The 18,539-nt window shown below is 44.9% G+C and overlaps 2 protein-coding genes across 2 annotated transcripts in view; one reads left to right on the top strand and one right to left on the bottom strand.

The window, feature by feature from the left end:
- The window catches only part of MGLL (monoglyceride lipase), a 401,877-nt gene that overhangs the window by 86,248 nt on the left and 297,090 nt on the right, over window positions 1-18,539 (bottom strand). The window lies entirely within an intron of this gene.
- Window positions 1-18,539, top strand: part of KBTBD12 (kelch repeat and BTB domain containing 12) — a 68,825-nt gene that overhangs the window by 33,606 nt on the left and 16,680 nt on the right. Inside the window, 4 exon segments of the mRNA XM_075995588.1 lie at window positions 4,682-5,016; window positions 5,018-6,222; window positions 7,737-7,983; window positions 12,392-12,540. Coding sequence (XP_075851703.1) covers window positions 4,682-5,016; window positions 5,018-6,222; window positions 7,737-7,983; window positions 12,392-12,540 — 1,936 coding nt within the window.

The raw sequence follows: 18,539 nt of genomic DNA, 5'->3' as shown, positions 1-18,539 counted from the left end.
ATATAATATATTATATATTATATATAATTGTATATTATATAAATTTTATTATAGAATATATTATATATTATATATAATTGTATGTTATATAAATTTTATTATATAATATATTATATGTTATATATAATTGTATATTATATAAATTTCATTATATAATATATTATATATTATATATAATTATATATTATATAAATTTTATTATATAATATATATTATATATATTTATATATATAATATATATAACTCTGTTATAATTTTCCATTTAAAATTTAGAATATTCCATTTAAAACGATAACTCTATGTAAGTCTGCCCCAAAAAAAAAAAAAAAAGGGAAAAAAGAATATAACATTATCACATAAAATTTCTAGTTCAAAAAAAAAAAGTAAAATACAACTCTGAATAATCGGAGGCTGACGTCCGTTCTAAACGGGGCTGCTGGGATTATGACCAAAAAAAAACCAAACAACAACAACAAAAAAAAACCCACAAAGAGATAAAATTCAATTAAATCTCTCCCAGAAAAATTCGAAAAAAAAAAACAAAACTGGTGTTAAGGGAAACCTGTTTGTTTTAAAAAGAAATGCACCCTTCTTTCTCCCTCCCCTCCCCACTAATAAACCGGCTCAATCCCTCAGCAGAATCCAAACTGGACTCTTCGCTGCTGACCTTGTCAGTGCCTTTAATATGCTAATGCGCGCATTGTACGGGGCCTGGGAAGAGAAATTAGCCTGTGCCACTTCCTGGGCCAATTTGGCCCTGGGGACCCTGAGAACTTTCTGGGCTCGGGGATTTTTTTTGTTGTTTTATTTTTTTGGGGGGGGTGGGTTCCTCCCAGCCCCACAAGGACCGAGGTTTGAGAAACTCTGCTCTTTTCCCCGCGGTCTGCAAGCTAAAGTGAGTCACTCTGCAAACTCCCAGGGTCTGTATTCAGACCCCGGCTTCCTGGCCCCCCCAAAACGACCTTTTTTTTGCGGCCCTAGGACATTGGAAAGGACAGAGAGAATTGTGGGGGGCTGGGTTGGGGGGACAAGGGGGTTCAGGAGTGGAGATCTAAGTTCCAGGGGGGGGGAAAAAAATGAAAATAAAAATAAACACACACACACACATACACAAAGAAAATAAAAATAGAGAGAAAGAGGAAAAAAAATTTTAAAAAGAGGGAAAAAAAATTTTTAAGAAAAGAATAAATTAAAAAAATTTTTAAGAAAAGAATAAATTAAAAAAAAAGAGGAAAACAATTTTATAAAAAGGAGGAAAACATTTTTTAGAAAGGAGGAAAAATTAGCTCCAGTGAATTTGAGGAAAAAGGGGGGAAAAAAGGTAAAAGTAAAATGAATTAAGAAAAAAGTGAAACCTTAAAATCTGTACCCCCATGATATGCCGAAATAAAAAAAAAACCTAAAAAGAAAAAAAAGGAAAATTAAAAATTTTAAGTTAAATTTTAAATTAAAAATTTTAAGTTAAAAAAAATTAAAATTAAAAATTTTAAGTTAAAAAAAAAATTTTAACTTAAAATTAAAAATTTTAAGTTAAAAAAAAAAAAAAGGAGGCAAAACAAATAATAATAATAATAATAAAAAGAGAGACAGAGAGAAAATAAAGAAGTGATTATGGGCCGGGCTCAGTGGCTCACGCCTGTCATCCCAGCACAGAGTCTTGCTCTGTCACCCGGGCCGGGGTGAGTGCCGGCCTCGCTCGCAGCGGCCTCCGACTTTGAGGCTCGAGCGAGCCTCCTGCCTCGGCCTCCCTCCCGAGTAGCTGGGACCACAGGCGTGCGCCACCACGCCCGGCTCATGTTTTTTCTATATTTTTATTTGTCCTGCTCATTTCTTTCTATTTTTAGTAGAGACGGGGTCTCGCTCTTGCTCAGGCTGGCCTCCAACTCCAGACCTCGCTCAAGCGATCCTCCCGCCTCGGCCTCCCTCCCGAGTAGCTGGGGCCACAGGCGTGCGCCACCACGCCCGGCTCGTTTTTTTTTTTTTTTTCTACATATTTAGTCGTCCACCTAATTTCTATTTTCAGTAGAGACGGGGGTCTCGCTCTTGCTCGGGCTGGCCTCCAACTCCGGACCTCGATCAAGCGATCCTCCTGCCTCGGCCTCACTCCTTCATTTGGAATGAAGGAATTCCAGATGTCGTCAAAATCTGCCCAAAAAAAAATTGACAGAAAAACAAAGCGACATTGCAAAAAAAAAAAGCGAAGACTGAAAATGAAGCTTTGAGTGGAAGAGGATATAAGACCCGAAGAGAAGAGAGAGGCGGAGGAGGGAGGCTCAGTGGGAAGAGAGCAGTTAAGTAAAGAAATACGGACTCCTATATCCGATATTCCAGACACTCCTCCGTTAAGTCCAATTTTTGGCAAATCAGCAGATTTGGGCCGGGCGAGGCGGAGGCTCACGCCTGTCGTCCCAGCGCTCTGGGAGGCCGAGGAGGGAGGATCGCTCGAGGTCAGGAGTTGGAGGCCAGCCTGAGCAAGAGCGAGACCCTGTGTCTAGCAAAAAAAAAAAAAAAAAAAAAAAGTAGAAAGAAATGAGCTGGACAAGTAAAAATATATAGAAAAAATGAGCCGGGCGTGGTGGCGCATGCCTGGAGTCCCAGCTACTCGGGAGGGAGGCCGAGGCAGGAGGATCGCTCGAGGTCAGGAGTTGGAGGCCAGCCTGAGCAAGAGCGAGACCCCGTCTCTACTAAACAAAAAATAGAAAGAAATGAGCTGGACAACTAAAAATATATAGAAAAAAGAGCAGGGCGTGGTGGCGCACGCCTGCAGTCCCAGCTCCTCGGGAGGGAGGCCGAGGCAGGAGGATCACTCGAGCTCATGAGGTCCAAACCAGCCTGAGCCAGGAGCGAGACCCCGTCTCTACTAAAAATAGAAATAAATTAACTAAATAAATAAAGATAGAAAAAACGAGCCGGGCGCGGTGGCTCACGCCTGCAGTCCCAGTTACTCGGGAGGGAGGCCGAGGCAGGAGGATCGCTGGAGGTTGGGAGTTCAAGGCCAGCCTGAGCAAGAGCGAGACCCCGTCTCTACTAAACAAAAAATAGAAAGAAATGAGCTGGACGACTAAAAATATATAGAAAAAAGAGCCGGGCGTGGTGGCGCATGCCTGTAGTCCCAGCTCCTCGGGAGGGAGGCCGAGGCGGGAGGATCGCTCGAGCTCATGAGGTCCAAACCAGCCTGAGCCAGGAGCGAGACCCCGTCTCTCCTAAAAATAGAAATAAATTAACCAAATAACTAAAAACAGAAAAAATAAAAATAAAAAAACGAGCCGGGCGCGGTGGCGCACGCCTGCAGTCCCAGCTCCTCGGGAGGGAGGCCGAGGCGGGAGGATCGCTCGAGCTCATGAGGTCCAAACCAGCCTGAGCCAAGAGCGAGACCCCGTCTCTACTAAAAATAGAAATAAATTAACTAAATAAATAAAGATAGAAAAAACGAGCCGGGCATGGTGGCTCACGCCTGCAGTCCCAGTTACTCGGGAGGGAGGCCGAGGCGGGAGGATCGCTCGAGCTCATGAGGTCCAAACCAGCCTGAGCCAGGAGCGAGACCCCGTCTCTCCTAAAAATAGAAATAAATTAACCAAATAAATAAAAACAGGAAAAAAACGAGCCGGGCGTGGTGGCTCACGCCTGCAGTCCCAGCTACTCGGGAGGGAGGCCGAGGCAGGAGGCTCGCCCGATCGTCTCCGGAGTCGGAGGCTGCCTGCCGCGAGCTTTAGGCTGAATCCACGGCACTCGCTCCAGCCCGGGCGACAAGAGCCAGACTCTCGTCTCAAAGAAAATGAAAATGGATTCAGGGGCCGGGCGCTGTGGCTCATGCCTGTGATCCTAGCTCTCTGGGAGGCCGAGGCGGGCGGATCGCTCGAGGTCAGGAGTTCGAAACCAGCCTGAGCAAGAGCGAGACCCCATCTCTACTATAAATAGAAAGAAATTGGCCAACTGATATATATATAGAAAAAATTAGCCGGGCGTGGAGGCGCATGCCTGCAGTCCCAGCTACTCGGGAGGCTGAGGCAGGAGGATCGCTTGAGCCCAGGAGTTGGAGGTTGCTGTGAGCGAGGCTGACGCCACGGCACTCACTCTAGCCTGGGCGACAAAGCGAGACTCTGTCTCAAAAAATAAATAAATAAATAAATAAAAATGGATTCGGGGATCCTCCCGAGAACCAAGGCCGGCGCCCCCGAAACCATCGGGAACCTTCTCTTGTTTCTCGGAATTAAAACCGCTTTTCGGCCGGGCGCGGTGGCTCACGCCTGTAATCCTAGCACTCTGGGAGGCCGAGGCGGGAGGATCGCTCGAGGTCAGGAGTTCGAAACCAGCCTGAGCAAGAGCGAGACCCCATCTCTACTATAAATAGAAAGAAATTAATTGGCCAACTAATATATATAGAAAAAACTAGCCGGGCGTGGTGGTGCATGCCTGTAGTCCCAGCTCCTCGGGAGGAGGCTGAGGCAGGAGGATCGCTTGAGCCCAGGAGTCTGAGGCCGCTGTGAGCGAGGCTGACGCCACGGCACTCACTCTAGCCTGGGCGACAAAGCGAGACTCTGTCTCAAAAAAATAAAAAAATAAATAAATAAAAATGGATTCGGGGATCCTCCCGAGAACCAAGGCCGGCGCTCCCCGAAACCATCCAGAACCTTCTCTGTCTTGTTTCTCGGAATTAAAACCCCTTTTCTCTCCTCCCCAGGAGCGTCCCTGAGATCTCTCTGCTGCCCTCGGAGTCGCGAGTCGCCGTCGCCACCCTTGCCGCTCGAGGGGGGGGTGTCCTGCCGAGCCCATCGAGGAAGAGGAGGAGGAGGAGGAGGCCTCCCGAGCCCAGACACCCCACTGAACCCGGAGATTCCGGAAGGTTCTGCCATGGCGTTGGAGCCGGACAGGGAAGAAAAATCCCGGCACGGCCTGCAGCTGCTGGACGCGGCCCAGGCCATGAAGGAGCTGGGGCAGGTGACCGACGTCGTCCCGGTGGCCGGAGAACGGAGCTCCGCCTGCCACCGCCTGGCCCTGGCCGCCCTCAGCCCCTACTTACTTCAGGGCCATGTTCACCTGCGGCTTCGTGGAATGTTCCAGGACGGAGGTGGCCCTGCACGGCGGGGTCACCGCGGAGGGCCTGTCCGCCCTGCTGGGCTTCATGTCCACGGGGAGCTTGGCCGTCGGGGCCTCCGACGTGCAGGAGGTGGCCTGGGCCTCGAGCCTCGCGCAGGTGGCCTGGGCCTCGAGCCTGGCGCAGGTGGCCTGGGCCTCGAGCCTGGCGCAGGTGGCCTGGGCCTCGGGCCTCGCGCAGGTGGCCTGGGCCTCGAGCCTCGCGCAGGTGGCCTGGGCCTCGAGCCTGGCGCAGGTGGCCTGGGCCTCGAGCCTCGCGCAGGTGGCCTGGGCCTCGAGCCTCGCGCAGGTGGCCTGGGCCTCGAGCCTGGCGCAGGTGGCCTGGGCCTCGAGCCTCGCGCAGGTGGCCTGGGCCTCGAGCCTCGCGCAGGTGGCCTGGGCCTCGAGCCTCATGCAGGTGGCCTGGGCCTCGAGCCTGGCGCAGGTGGCCTGGGCCTCGAGCCTCGCGCAGGTGGCCTGGGCCTCGAGCCTCGCGCAGGTGGCCTGGGCCTCGAGCCTGGCGCAGGTGGCCTGGGCCTCGAGCCTGGCGCAGGTGGCCTGGGCCTCGAGCCTCGCGCAGGTGGCCTGGGCCTCGAGCCTGGCGCAGGTGGCCTGGGCCTCGCGCCTCGCGCAGGTGGCCTGGGCCTCGAGCCTGGCGCAGGTGGCCTGGGCCTCGAGCCTCGCGCAGCTGGCCTGGGCCTCGAGCCTGGCGCAGGTGGACGGGGCCCTGGCGGCCTGCGACAGGTACACGCGGGGGCACCTGGAGCCCCGGCAACTGCGTTTGGGCATCCACCTGTCCGCGGCCCAGATCGGGGCCCGGGGCCTGCGGGGCTGCGCCGGGAGGTACCTCCACCGCCACTTCGTGGAGGCCAGCCTCCAGGAGGAGATGCTGCAGGTGGGAGCCCACCAGCTGCTCGGGCTGGTCCGGTCGGACGGCCTCCACGTGGCCCGGGAGGAGAAGGTGCTGGACCTGGTGCTCAGGTGGGCCGGCCACGACCGGGGGCCCGGGGCCCCGCACCTGGCGGAGCTGCTGGGCCAGGTGACCGTGCGTGGCGGGGTCGTCACGGAGGACAACACGGTGGTCGTGGCCGGGGAGGCCAGCGCGTCCGGGCTGTCCGGGCAGCAGAGCGGGGACGTGGAGATCTACAGGTTCGTGTCCGGAGGCAGATGCGCTCCAGGGCCTCGCCCTTGCTGCTGCCCGGCAGTAGAAGGAGGAAGGAGTCGCGGTGGAGGCTCGCGCCTGTCGTCCCGGCTGCTCGGGAGGGAGGCCGAGGCGGGAGGATCGCTGGAGGAGGTCAGGAGGTGGAGGCCGGCCTGAGCAAGAGCGAGAGCCCGTCTCTACTGAAAATAAATAGAAAGAAATGAGCTGGGCGACTAAAAATATATGGAAAAATTGAGCCGGGCGTGGTGGCGCACGCCTGTCGTCCCAGCTACTCGGGAGGGAGGCCGAGGCGGGAGGATCGCTCGAACTCAGGAGGTCGAGGCCAGCCTGAGCAAGAGCGAGACCCCGAGTCTACTAAAAATAAATAGAAAGAAATGAGCAGGACAACTAAAAATACATAGAAAAAAAAAACGAGCTGGGTGTGGAGGCTCACGCCTGTCATCCCAGCACTCTGGGAGGCTGAGGCAGGAGGATCGCTCGAGGTCAGGAGTTGGAGGCCAGCCTGAGCAAGAGGGAGACCCCGTCTCTACTTAAAAGAAAAAAAAAAGAAAAGAGAGAAATTAGCTGGACAACTAAAAATATATGGAAAAATTTAACCGGGCGTGGTGGCGCATGCCTGTAGTCCCAGCTACTCTAGAGGAGGCTAAGGCAGGAGGATCGCTCAAGGTCAGGAGGTCGAGGCCAGCCTGAGCAAGAAGGAGACCATATTTCTACTAAAAAAAAGAAGGAAATGAGGTGGACAACTAAAAATATACGGAAAAAATGAGCCGGGCGTGGTGGCGCACGCCTGTAGTCCCAGCTACTCGGGAGGGAGGCCGAGGCAGGAGGATCGCTTGAGGCCAGGAGGCCTCCATTGGAGGCTGCCGTGAGCGAGGCTTACGCCCCGGCACTCACTCTAGCTCCGGGCACCAAAGCGAGACTCTCTGTCTCAAAAAAATTAAAAAAACAAAAAAAACAAAAAACATTTCCATGCGGATGTTTCCGGGGATAGCAAATAAATAAAAGAGAATAAAAAATAAATTTAAAAAATAATAAAAACATAACAGGCCGGGCGCGGAGGCTCACGCCTGTAATCCCAGCTCTCTGGGAGGCCGAGGCGGGCGGATCGCTCGAGGTCAGGAGTTCGAAACCAGCCTGAGCAAGAGCGAGACTCCCCCGTCTCTACTAAAAAAATAGAAAGAAATTAATTGGCCAACTGATATATATAGAAAAAATTAGCCGGGCGTGGTGGCGCATGCCTGTAGTCCCAGCTACTCGGGGGAGGGAGGCTGAGGCAGGAGGATCGCTCGAGCCCAGGAGTCTGAGGTTGCTGTGAGCGAGGCTGACGCCACGGCACTCACTCTAGCCTGGGCAGCAACAAAGCGAGACTCTATCTCAAAATAAATAAATAAATAAATAAAAAATAAAAATTAAAAATAAAAACATAACAAAACAAAAGAACAGAAATAAACGAAAGCCGCTGATCCCGGATCTCTCTCTGTCCGCCTGCGGAAAAACAATAAACGAAAACCACTAATCCCGAATTTCTCTCCGTCTGCCTGTTCATCTGCAGGTTGCAGAAGGGGCTCTACGTCGTCGGAGGCCACATGAGAGGGAAGAGCCAGCGTCTCGCCACGAGCCGGGTGGACAGGTACTCGGTGGGGCGGGACACCTGGGCAAGGGCGTCCCCTCTCCCCATCCGGCTGGCCTGCCACGCCGCGGTGGCTGTGGACGACAGGCTCTGCGTGACGGGAGGCTGGACTCCCCAGGCTGAGAGATCTCCCTTCTTGCTGTCTCGTTCCTTAGGAAGAAGAAAAATATTGAAAGAAAAAAAAAAAAAAGAAAAGAAAAGAAAAGAAATTTCGTTTCTCGCTGCGAAAGACGCTGTTTCGTTCCTTAGAAAGAAGAAAAATATAAATAAGAAAAGATAAGAAATCTCCTTTCTTCAACAAAGTGACACTCTGTCTCAAAAAAAAAAAAAAAAAAAAAAAAAGAAATCTCCTTTCTTGCTATTTCGTTCCTTAGAAGAAAAATATAAAAAAAAGAAAAGATAAGAAAAGAAATTTCGTTTCTTGATACGAAAGACGCTATTTCGTTCCTTAGAAAGAAGAAAAATATAAAAAAAGAAAAGATAAGAAAAGAAATTTCGTTTCTTGCTACAAAAGATGCTATTTTGTTTCTTAAAAAGAAGAAAAATATAGAAAAGAAAAGAAATTTCCTTTCTTGATACGAAAGATGCTATTTCATTCCTTAGAAGAAAAATATAAAAAAAAAAAAAACAAATTTCTTGCTACAAATGACGCTATTTCGTTCCTTAAAAAGAAGAAAAATATAAAAAAGAAAAATTCATTTCTTGCTGCGAAAGACGCTGTTTCGTTCCTTAGAAGAAAAATATTAAAAAAAAAAAAAATTTCTTGCTACAAATGACGCTATTTCGTTCCTTAAATATATAAAAAAAAAAATTCGTTTCTTGCTACAAAAGACGCTATTTCGTTCCTTCGAAAGAAAAAAATATAAAAAAGATAAGAAAAGAAATTTCCTTTCTTGATACGAAAGACGCTATTTCGTTCCTTAGAAAGAAGAAAAATATAAAAAAAGAAAAGAAAAGAAATTTCCTTTCTTGCTACAAAAGACGCTATTTCATTACTTAAAAAGAAGAAAAATATAAAGAAAAGAAATTTCCTTTCTTGATACGAAAGATGCTATTTTGTTCCTTAAAAAGAAGAAAAATATAGAAAAGAAAAGAAATTTCCTTTCTTGATACGAAAGACGCTATTTCGTTCCTTAGAAAGAAGAAAAATATTAAAAGAAAAGAAAAGAAAAGAAATTTCGTTTCTTGCTACAAAAGATGCTATTTCGTTCCTTAAAAAGAAGAAAAATATAGAAAAGAAAAGAAAAGAAATTTCCTTTCTTGCTGCAAAAGACGCTATTTCGTTCCTTAAAAAGAATAAAAATATTAAAAAAAAGAAAAGAAATTTCCTTTCTTGATACGAAAGACGCTATTTTGTTCCTTAAAAAGAAGAAAAATATTAAAAAGAAAAGAAATTTCCTTTCTTGCTACAAAAGATGCTATTTTGTTCCTTAAAAAGAAGAAAAATATAAAAAAAAGAAAAATTTCCTTTCTTGATACGAAAGACGCTATTTCGTTCCTTAGAAAGAAGAAAAATATAAAAAAAAAGAAATTTCCTTTCTTGCTACAAAAGACGCTATTTCGTTCCTTAGAAAGAAGAAAAATATAAAAAAGAAAAGAAAAGAAATTTCCTTTCTTGCTACAAAAGACGCTATTTCTTTCCTTAAAAAGAAGAAAAATATATTAAAAAAAAAAGAAAAGAAATTTCCTTTCTATCTCGTTGGCACGGGCCGTGCTGAGCAGAAATCCGTCGTAGCTGTTGAATCGTAACAAAGAAGACCACGGCTCACCTTCCGGAAAAATCTCCAGCTCACAGCAGCCTCCAACTCCCGGGCTCGAGCGATCCTCCTGCCTCAGCCTCCCTCCCGAGGAGCTGGGACGACAGGCATGCGCCACCACGCCCGGCTCGTTTTTTTCTATTTATATTATTCATTGGACAATTAATTTATTTCTATTTTTTTTTAGTAGAGACGGAGTCTCGCTCTTGCTCAGGCTGGTTTCGAATTTCTGGCCTCGATAGCGAGCCTCCCGCCTCAGCCTCCCTCCCGAGGAGCTGGGACGACAGGCGTGCGCCACCACGCCCGGCTCGTTTTTTTCTATATATTTTTAGTTGGCCAATTAATTTCTTTCTTTTTTTAGTAGAGACAGGGGTCTCACTCTTGCTCAGGCTGGTTTCGAATTTCTGACCTCAATAGCGATCCTCCCACCTCGGCCTCCCTCCCCCAAGTAGCTGGGACTACAGGCATGCCCCACCACGCCCGGCTCATTTTTTCTGTATAATTTTAGTTGTCTGGCTAATTTCTTTCTACTTTTTTTTTTTTTTTTAGTAGAGACAGGGTCTCACTCTTGAGCATGCTGGCCTCCAACTCCTGACCTTGAGCGATCCTCCCTCCTCAGCCTCCCTCCCGAGTCACAGGGACTACAGGCATGCGCCACCATGCCTGGCTCATTTCTATTTTTATACAATCAAAACTTAAAGGTTTTTTGAAAGTGTGAAAGTGAGGCTGAGGCGTGGAGGCTCAGGCCTGCAATCCTAGCACTCTGGGAGGCCGGGAAGGGAGGCTCGCTCGAGGTCAGGAGTTCGAAGTCAGACTTATCCCGAGAGCAGGACCCCGTGTCTACTAAAAAATAGAAATGAGCTGGACAACTAACAATATATAGAGAAAAAATGAGCCGGGCGTGGTGGCGCATGCCTGTAGTCCCAGCTACTCGGGAGGGAGGCTGAGGCAGGAGGATCGCTCGAGGTCAGGAGTTCGAGGCCAGACTTCTCGCAAGAGCGAGACCCCGTCTCTACTAAAAAATAGAAAGAAATGAGCTGGACAACTAACAATATATAGAGAAAAAATGAGCCGGGCGTGGAGGCACACGCCTGTCGTCCCAGCTACTCGGGAGGGAGGCTGAGGCAGGAGGCTCGCTTGAGGCCAGGAGTTGGAGGCTGCTGTGAGCGAGGCTGATGCCACGGCAGTCTGGCACGGTTGACAGAGTGAGAGTCTGTCTGAAAAAAAAAAAAAAAGTGAATGCAGACCATTCCTATATAGGTCATAATCATGGTGTCAAATACTTAATAATTACTAAAACAGAACGGTATTTCTGCAACTCCGTTCCCCATTGATCAGAAAAACGCAAAGAAAACGCCTTATAAATTAATAAAGTTAGTTTCTCACAGATATCACTAAGACTGACAACACTTAAAAGCTTGGATTCCCCGTGGATTAGAAAAAATCCGAAGAAAACACCTTATTTATAAATTATTAAAGTTAGTTTCTCACAGATGCCATTAAGATTCACAACACTAAAGCTTGAATCCACTGTGGATTAGAAAAACCCAAAGAAAACACCTTATAAATTAATAAAATTAATTATAAATTAATAAAGTTAGTTTGTCACAGATATCACTAAGATTTACAACAGTGAAGCTTGGTAAAATAGAATTATACTTTAAATACTGTTATCGAGAGAGCTTGGTTCTACCCTCTAACGAGCTATGGTGAAAAAATAAAAAGAAAAGAAAAAATATATATAAATATAAATTAAAAAAAAAAAAAAAAAAAAGAGGCCAGGCATGGAGGCTCACGCCTGTCATCCCAGCACTCTGGGAGGCCGAGGCGGGAGGATCGCTCGAGGTCAGGAGTCTGAGGCCAGCCTGAGCAAGAGGGAGACCCCGTCTCTACTAAAAAAAAAAAATAGAAATAAGTTAGTGAAACAACTAAAATTATATACAAAAAGAATTATCCACCCCTGTCATCCCAGCACTGTGGGAGGCCGAGGCGGGAGGATCGCTCGAGGTCAGGAGTTGGAGGCCAGCCGGAGCAAGAGCGAGACCCCGTCTCTACTCAAAATAGAAATAAATAAATTGGCCAACTGCCTCTCTATATATATATATAAAATTAGCCGGGCTCAGTGGCTCACTCCTGTAATCCCAGCACTCTGGGAAGAGGCCGAGGCGGGAGGATTGCTCGAGGTCAGGAGTTGAGGCCAGCCTGAGCAAGAGCGAGACCCCATCTCCGCTGAAAAATAGAAACAAATAAGTGAAACAACTAAAAACATATAGAAAAAAAACGAGCCGGGCGTGGTGGCGCACGCCTGTAGTCCCAGCTACTCGGGAGGGAGGCCGAGGCGGGAGGATCGCTCGAGGCCAGGAGTTGGAGGCCAGCCTGAGCAAGAGCGAGACCTCGTCTCTACTACAAAAAAAAAAAAAAATAGAAAGAAATGAGCTGGACAACTAAAAATATATAGAAAAGATGAGCCGGGCGTGGTGGCGTACGCCTGGAGTCCCAGCCTCTACTCTGGAGGCTGAGGCGGGAGGATCGCTCTGAGGTCAGGAGTTCGAAAGCAGCCTGAGCCAGAGCGATTCCCCGTGTCTACTCAAAGCACAAAGAAATGAGAATTGGCCGACTAAAAATATATATATAGAAAAAATAAAATAAGAGGCAATCTATCCATCTCCCGGGCTTTGTGCGTGTTTATGAGTTGCATGCCTGTCGTCACGGCAACCTCAGAGTGACCTGTCACCTCCTGTCGGTTGTCATATTCTGTATTCCGTGCAGGTGGACTTTCCCGACGAAGAGCCCGAGCGACTAAGCAACAAGCTGTTCCGGTACGACCCGGGCGGGGACCGATGGCAGGAGCTGGCCCCCACGAGGTTCTCCAAGTACCGATTCGGTTCGGCCGTGGCCAACGGCGACATCTACGTTTTTGGGTGAGAATCAGCACTTTGCTCCCCGTGAGGCCTCCCGCCTTGACAATTTGTCTCAGCACCTTGCCTTGGGGAAGACAAAAAAGAAAAAAAGAAAGAAAAAGAAACAGGTCCCCCTTCCCTCTGGTGTCCCAGTTGGGGTGTTGTAACCTGACGAGCCCCAAATTCTCTTTTATTTATTTTTTTGTTGTTTTGTTTTGTTTTGTTTTGTACGTAGAGCAGGGTCCGGCACGGATCACAGGAAGATCCGTTGGGTTGTTATTGAGAGCAAAGTTATCTTTTCCCATTAAAAACGTAAAAAGATATTCTAGTTATATCGGGGTAAAAGAAAAAGAAAAAAAAAGAAAGGAAAGAAAGAAAAAAATTAATGAGTAATAAAAAAAAAGAAATGAAAACGTAAAAATAAAATGAGTATATGAAACAGCAGCAGATAATTTGGTAATCCGTGTGTCTTAAAAACCGAATCCAGGCCATTCTTACAAAGGTCATAATTATGGTGCAAAAAAAATAAAATAAAATAAAATAAGTATATAAAACAGCAGCAGATAATTTGGTAATCCATGTATTTTAAAAACTGAATCCAGACCATTCTTTCAAAGGTCATAATTATGGTGCAAAAAAAATAAAATAAAATAAAATAAGTATATAAAACAACAGCAGATAATTTGGTAATCCATGTATTTTAAAAACTGAATCCAGATCATTCTTACAAAGGTCATAATTATGGTATAAAAAAACCCATAAAATTAAAATAAATATATAAAACAACAGCAGATAATTTGGTGATCCGTGTATCTTAAAAATTGAATCCAGGCCATTCTTACAAAGGTCATAATTATGGTGTAAAAAAAAAAAAAACATAAAAATAAAATAAGTATATAAAACAATGGCAAATAATTTAGTAATTCCATATATCTTAAAAAGTGAATCCAGACCATTCTTACAAAGGTCATAATTATGGTGTGAAAAACATAAAAATAAAAAGACTATGTAAAACAACAGCAGATAATTTGGTGATCCGTGTATCTTAAAAACTGATTCCAGGCCATTCTTACAAAGGTCATAATTATGGTGCAAAGAAAAAAAAAACCATAAAAATAAAATAAGTATATAAAACAATGGCAAATAATTTAGTAATTCCATATATCTTAAAAAGTGAATCCAGACCATTCTTACAAAGGTCATAATTATGGTGTGAAAAAAATAAAATAAAAACCATAAAAATAAAATGAGTATATAAAACAACAGCAGATAATTTGGCAATCCATGTATCTTAAAAACTGAATCCAGACCATTCTTACAAAGGTCATCATTATGGTGTAAAAAAAAAAAAACATAAAAATAAAATAAGTATATAAAACAATGGCAAATAATTTAGTAATTCCATATATCTTAAAAACTGAATCCAGACCATTCTTTCAAAGGTCGTAATTATGGTATAAAAAAAACCCATAAAATTAAAATAAATATATAAAACAACAGCAGATAATTTGGCAATCCATGTATCTTAAAAACTGAATCCAGACCATTCTTACAAAGGTCATCATTATGGTGTAAAAAAAAAAAAACATAAAAATAAAATAAGTATATAAAACAATGGCAAATAATTTAGTAATTCCATATATCTTAAAAACTGAATCCAGACCATTCTTTCAAAGGTCATAATTATGGTATAAAAAAAACCCATAAAATTAAAATAAATATATAAAACAATAGCAGATAATTTGGTGATCCGTGTATCTTAAAAACTGAATCCAGACCATTCTTACAAAGGTCATAATTGTGGTGTAAAAAAAAAAAAAATAGCCCGGGCGCCGAGGCTCACGCCTGTCATCCCAGCACTCTGGGAGGCCGAGGTGGGAGGATCGCTCGAGGTCAGGAGTTCGAAACCAGCCTGAGCAAGAGCGAGACCCCGTCTCTACTATAAATAGAAAGAAATCAATTGGCCAACTAATATATATATATAAAAAAATTAGCCGGGCATGGTGGTGCATGCCTGTAGTCCCAGCTACCCGGGAGGCTGAGGCAGGAGGATCGCTTGAGCCCAGGAGTTTGAGGTTGCTGTGAGCCAGGCTGACGCCACGGCACTCACTCTAGCCTGGGCAACAAAGTGAGGCTCTGTCTCAAAAAAAAAAAAACATAAAAATAAAATGAGTATATAAAACAACGGCAAATAATTAAGTAATTCCATGTATCTTAAAAACTGAATCCAGACCATTCTTTCAAAGGTCATAATTATGGTGTAAAATACTCTAATTGCCCGGGCGCGGAGGCTCACGCCTGTCATCCCAGCGCTCTGGGAGGCCGAGGCGGGAGGATCGCTCAAGGTGAGGAGGTGGAGGCCAGCCTGAGCAAGAGCGAGACCCCGTCTCTACTGAAAAAATAGAAAGAAATTAATTGGCCAACTAAGGTATATATATAGAAAAAACGAGCCGGGCGTGGAGGCGCATGCCTGTCGTCCCAGCTACTCAGGAGGGAGGCTGAGGCAGGAGGATAGTTGGAGGCCGCTGTGAGCGAGGCTGACGCCACGGCACTCGCTCTAGCCTGGGCGACAAAGTGAGACTCTGTCTCCAAAAAAACAAAAAAAAACAAAAAAAAAAAACCATAAAAATATTCTAGTTACATCGGGATCAGAAAAAGAAAGAAAAATTAAAATAAATAATAAAAAAGGAAAAAATAAAAACATAAAAATATTCTAGTTATATCGGGGTCAAAAAAAAAAGAAAAAAATAAAATAAACAATAAAAAAGAAAAAAAAGAAATAACGTAAAAATAAAACAAGTATATAAAACAACGGCAAGTAATTTAGCAATAATCAATATATCTTAAAAACTGAATCTAGAGCATTCTGACATAAGTCATAATTTATTTATTATTTTTTTTCTGAGACCGAGTCTCGCTCTGTCGCCCGGGCTAGAGTGAGCGCCGTGGCATCAGCCTCGCTCACAGCGGCCTCCACCTCCTGGCCTCGAGCGATCCTCCTGCCTCAGCCTCCCTCCCGAGTAGCTGGGACGACAGGCATGTGCCACCACGCCCGGCTCGTTTTTTCTATATATTTTTAGTTGGCCAATTAATTTCTTTCTATTTATAGTAGAGACAGGGTCTTGCTCTTGCTCAGGCTGGTCTTGAACTCCTGGCCTCCAGCGATCCTCCTGCCTCGGCCTCCCTCCCGAGTAGCTGGGACCACAGGCGTGCGCCACCACGCCCGGCTCGTTTTTTCTATGTATTTTTAGTTGGCCAATTAATTTCTTTCTATTTATAACAGAGACGGGGGTCTCGCTCTTGCTCGGGCTGGCCTCCAACTCCCGACCTCCAGCACGATCCTCCCTCCTCGGCCTCCCAGAGTGCTGGGATGACAGGCGTGAGCCACCACTGCACCCGGCCGATTCAGTGTGTTTTTTTCAGTTCAGTGTCAACGATTCGTTATTGTCAAACCATAAGACCAACACTCAGTATCTTTTTTTTAAATTTTTTTATATAAAAAAATTATTTAACTTTAAATTTATTGTTTAATTTTTTTATTCTTATTTTTTTTTTCCACAAGAAGCCCTTTATTCTTAACAAACACTCAATATCTGAAATGCAAAAAAAAAAAAAAAAAAATCTGAATTCCTTGCGTCCTGATCGGGGCAGGAATGATTTCGTGGCCAGAGATATTGTCATAGAGCAAAGCAAACCGCTGACCCTGCTACGTAAGGTCGTGGGCAAGAGGTTAGTCTGGGTTTCGTGTGGCCTCCAAAACTGGGAGTGAATGTCACCTTAGCAGTGTGGCTTGTGTCCCTTCCCGAGACCAGATCTTCAGGTCAGATTGTCACCAAGGCCTGGCTGGCCTCCAGATTTGAGGCCGGGCCTGACAGCTGCATTCCAGACCCAGGTAGGCCCTCCTGGAGCCGGCTGGCTCCGGCGGATTAATCAGGCTCAACACGAGTTCTCCCGTTGACCTATTTATGGCCAGGAAACAGGGAGTCTTTTTGCTCTGGGAGGCCGAGGCGGGAGGATCACGCTCGGGGTCAGGAGTTGGAGGCCAGCCCGAGCAAGAGCGAGACCCCGTCTCTACTGTAAATAGAAAGAAATGAATTGGCCAAATAAAAATACACATAGAAAAAATGAGCTGGGTATAGTGGCACACGCCTGTTTATAGTTCCAGCTACTCGGGAGGGAGGCTGAGGCGGGAGGATCGCTGGAGGTCAGGAGTTGGAGGCCAGCCTGAGCAAGGGCGAGACCCCGTCTCTACTGCAAATAGAAAGAAATGAATTGGCCAAATAAAAATACACATAGAAAAAATGAGCCGGCAGCGGTGGCTCATGCCTGTTTATAGTTCCAGCTACTCGGGAGGGAGGCTGAGGCAGGAGGATCGCTGGAGGTCAGGAGTTGGAGGCCAGCCTGAGCAAGGGCGAGACCCCGTCTCTACTGCAAATAGAAAGAAATGAATTGGCCAAATAAAAATACACATAGAAAAAATGAGCCGGGAGCGGTGGCTCATGCCTGTTTATAGTTCCAGCTACTCGGGAGGGAGGCTGAGGCAGGAGGATCGCTCGAGGTCAGGAGTTGGAGGCCAGCCTGAGCAAGGGCGAGACCCCGTCTCTACTTAAATTAGGAAGAAATGAGCTGGACAACTAAAAATATACATAGAAAAAATTAGCCGGGCGTGTGGTGGCGCATGCCTGTTTATAGTCCCAGCTACTCGGGAGGGAGGCCGAGGCAGGAGGATCGCTTGAGGTCAGGAGTTGGAGGCCAGCCCGAGCAAGAGCGAGACCCCGTCTCTACTAAAATAGAAAAAAATTAATCGGCCAACTAATATATATATAGAAAAAACGAGCCGGGCGTGGAGGCGCATGCCTGTAGTCCCAGCTACTCGGGAGGGAGGCTGAGGCAGGAGGATAGCTCGAGGTCAGGAGTTTGAGACCAGCCTGAGCAAGAGGGAGACCTGCGTCTATTAAAAAAAATAGAAAGAAATTACTTGAACAGCTAAAAATATATATATATATATATAAAAAAAAATACTAGGCGTGGTGGCGCATGCCTGTAGTCTCAGCTACTCGGGAGGGAGGCTGAGGCAGGAGGATCGCTTGAGGCCAGGAGTTGGAGGCTGCTTTGAGCGAGGCTGACCACGGCACTCTAGCCCAAGAGACACAGTGAGACTCTGACTCAAAAAAAAAAAAAAAAAACAAAAAAAAAAACCGCATCATAAAATATAGTTAAGCGGGGGGTGGGGTAAAAAAAAAAAAAAAAAAAAAAAAAAAAAAATATAGTTAAGCTACCTTAATCCAAAATATATACCCTAATTTTCCATATATATATGGAATATGGATATATATGGATATATATTCCCAAATATATACCCTAATTTTCCTTAATCCAAAATATATACCCTAATTTTCCTTAATCCAAAATATATACCCTAATTTTCCTTAATCCAAAATATATACCCTAATTTTCCTTAATCCAAAATATATATCCTAATTTTCCATATATATATGGAATATGGATATATATGGATATATATTCCAAATATATACCCTAATTTTCCTTAATCAAAAATATATACCCTAATTTTCCTTAATCCAAAATATATACCCTAATTTTCCTTAATCCAAAATATATACCCTAATTTTCCTTAATCCAAAATATATACCCTAATTTTCCTTAATCCAAAATATATACCCTAATTTTCCATATATATATGGAATATGGATATATATTCTAAATATATATCCTAATTTTCCTTAATCCAAAATATATATCCTAATTTTCCATATATATATGGAATATGGATATATAGGGATATATATTCCAAATATATACCCTAATTTTCCTTAATCCAAAATATATATCCTAATTTTCCTTAATCCAAAATATATATCCTAATTTTCCATATATATATGGAATATGGATATATATGGATATATATCCCAAAATATATACCCTAATTTTCCTTAATCCAAAATATATACCCTAATTTTCCTTAATCCAAAATATATACCCTAATTTTCCTTAAT

Source organism: Microcebus murinus, chromosome 20, assembly GCF_040939455.1.
Source record: "Microcebus murinus isolate Inina chromosome 20, M.murinus_Inina_mat1.0, whole genome shotgun sequence".
Lineage (NCBI taxonomy): Eukaryota > Metazoa > Chordata > Mammalia > Primates > Cheirogaleidae > Microcebus > Microcebus murinus.
Note: the sequence above shows the minus strand (reverse complement) of the source record. Positions and strands in the feature narration are given on the sequence as shown.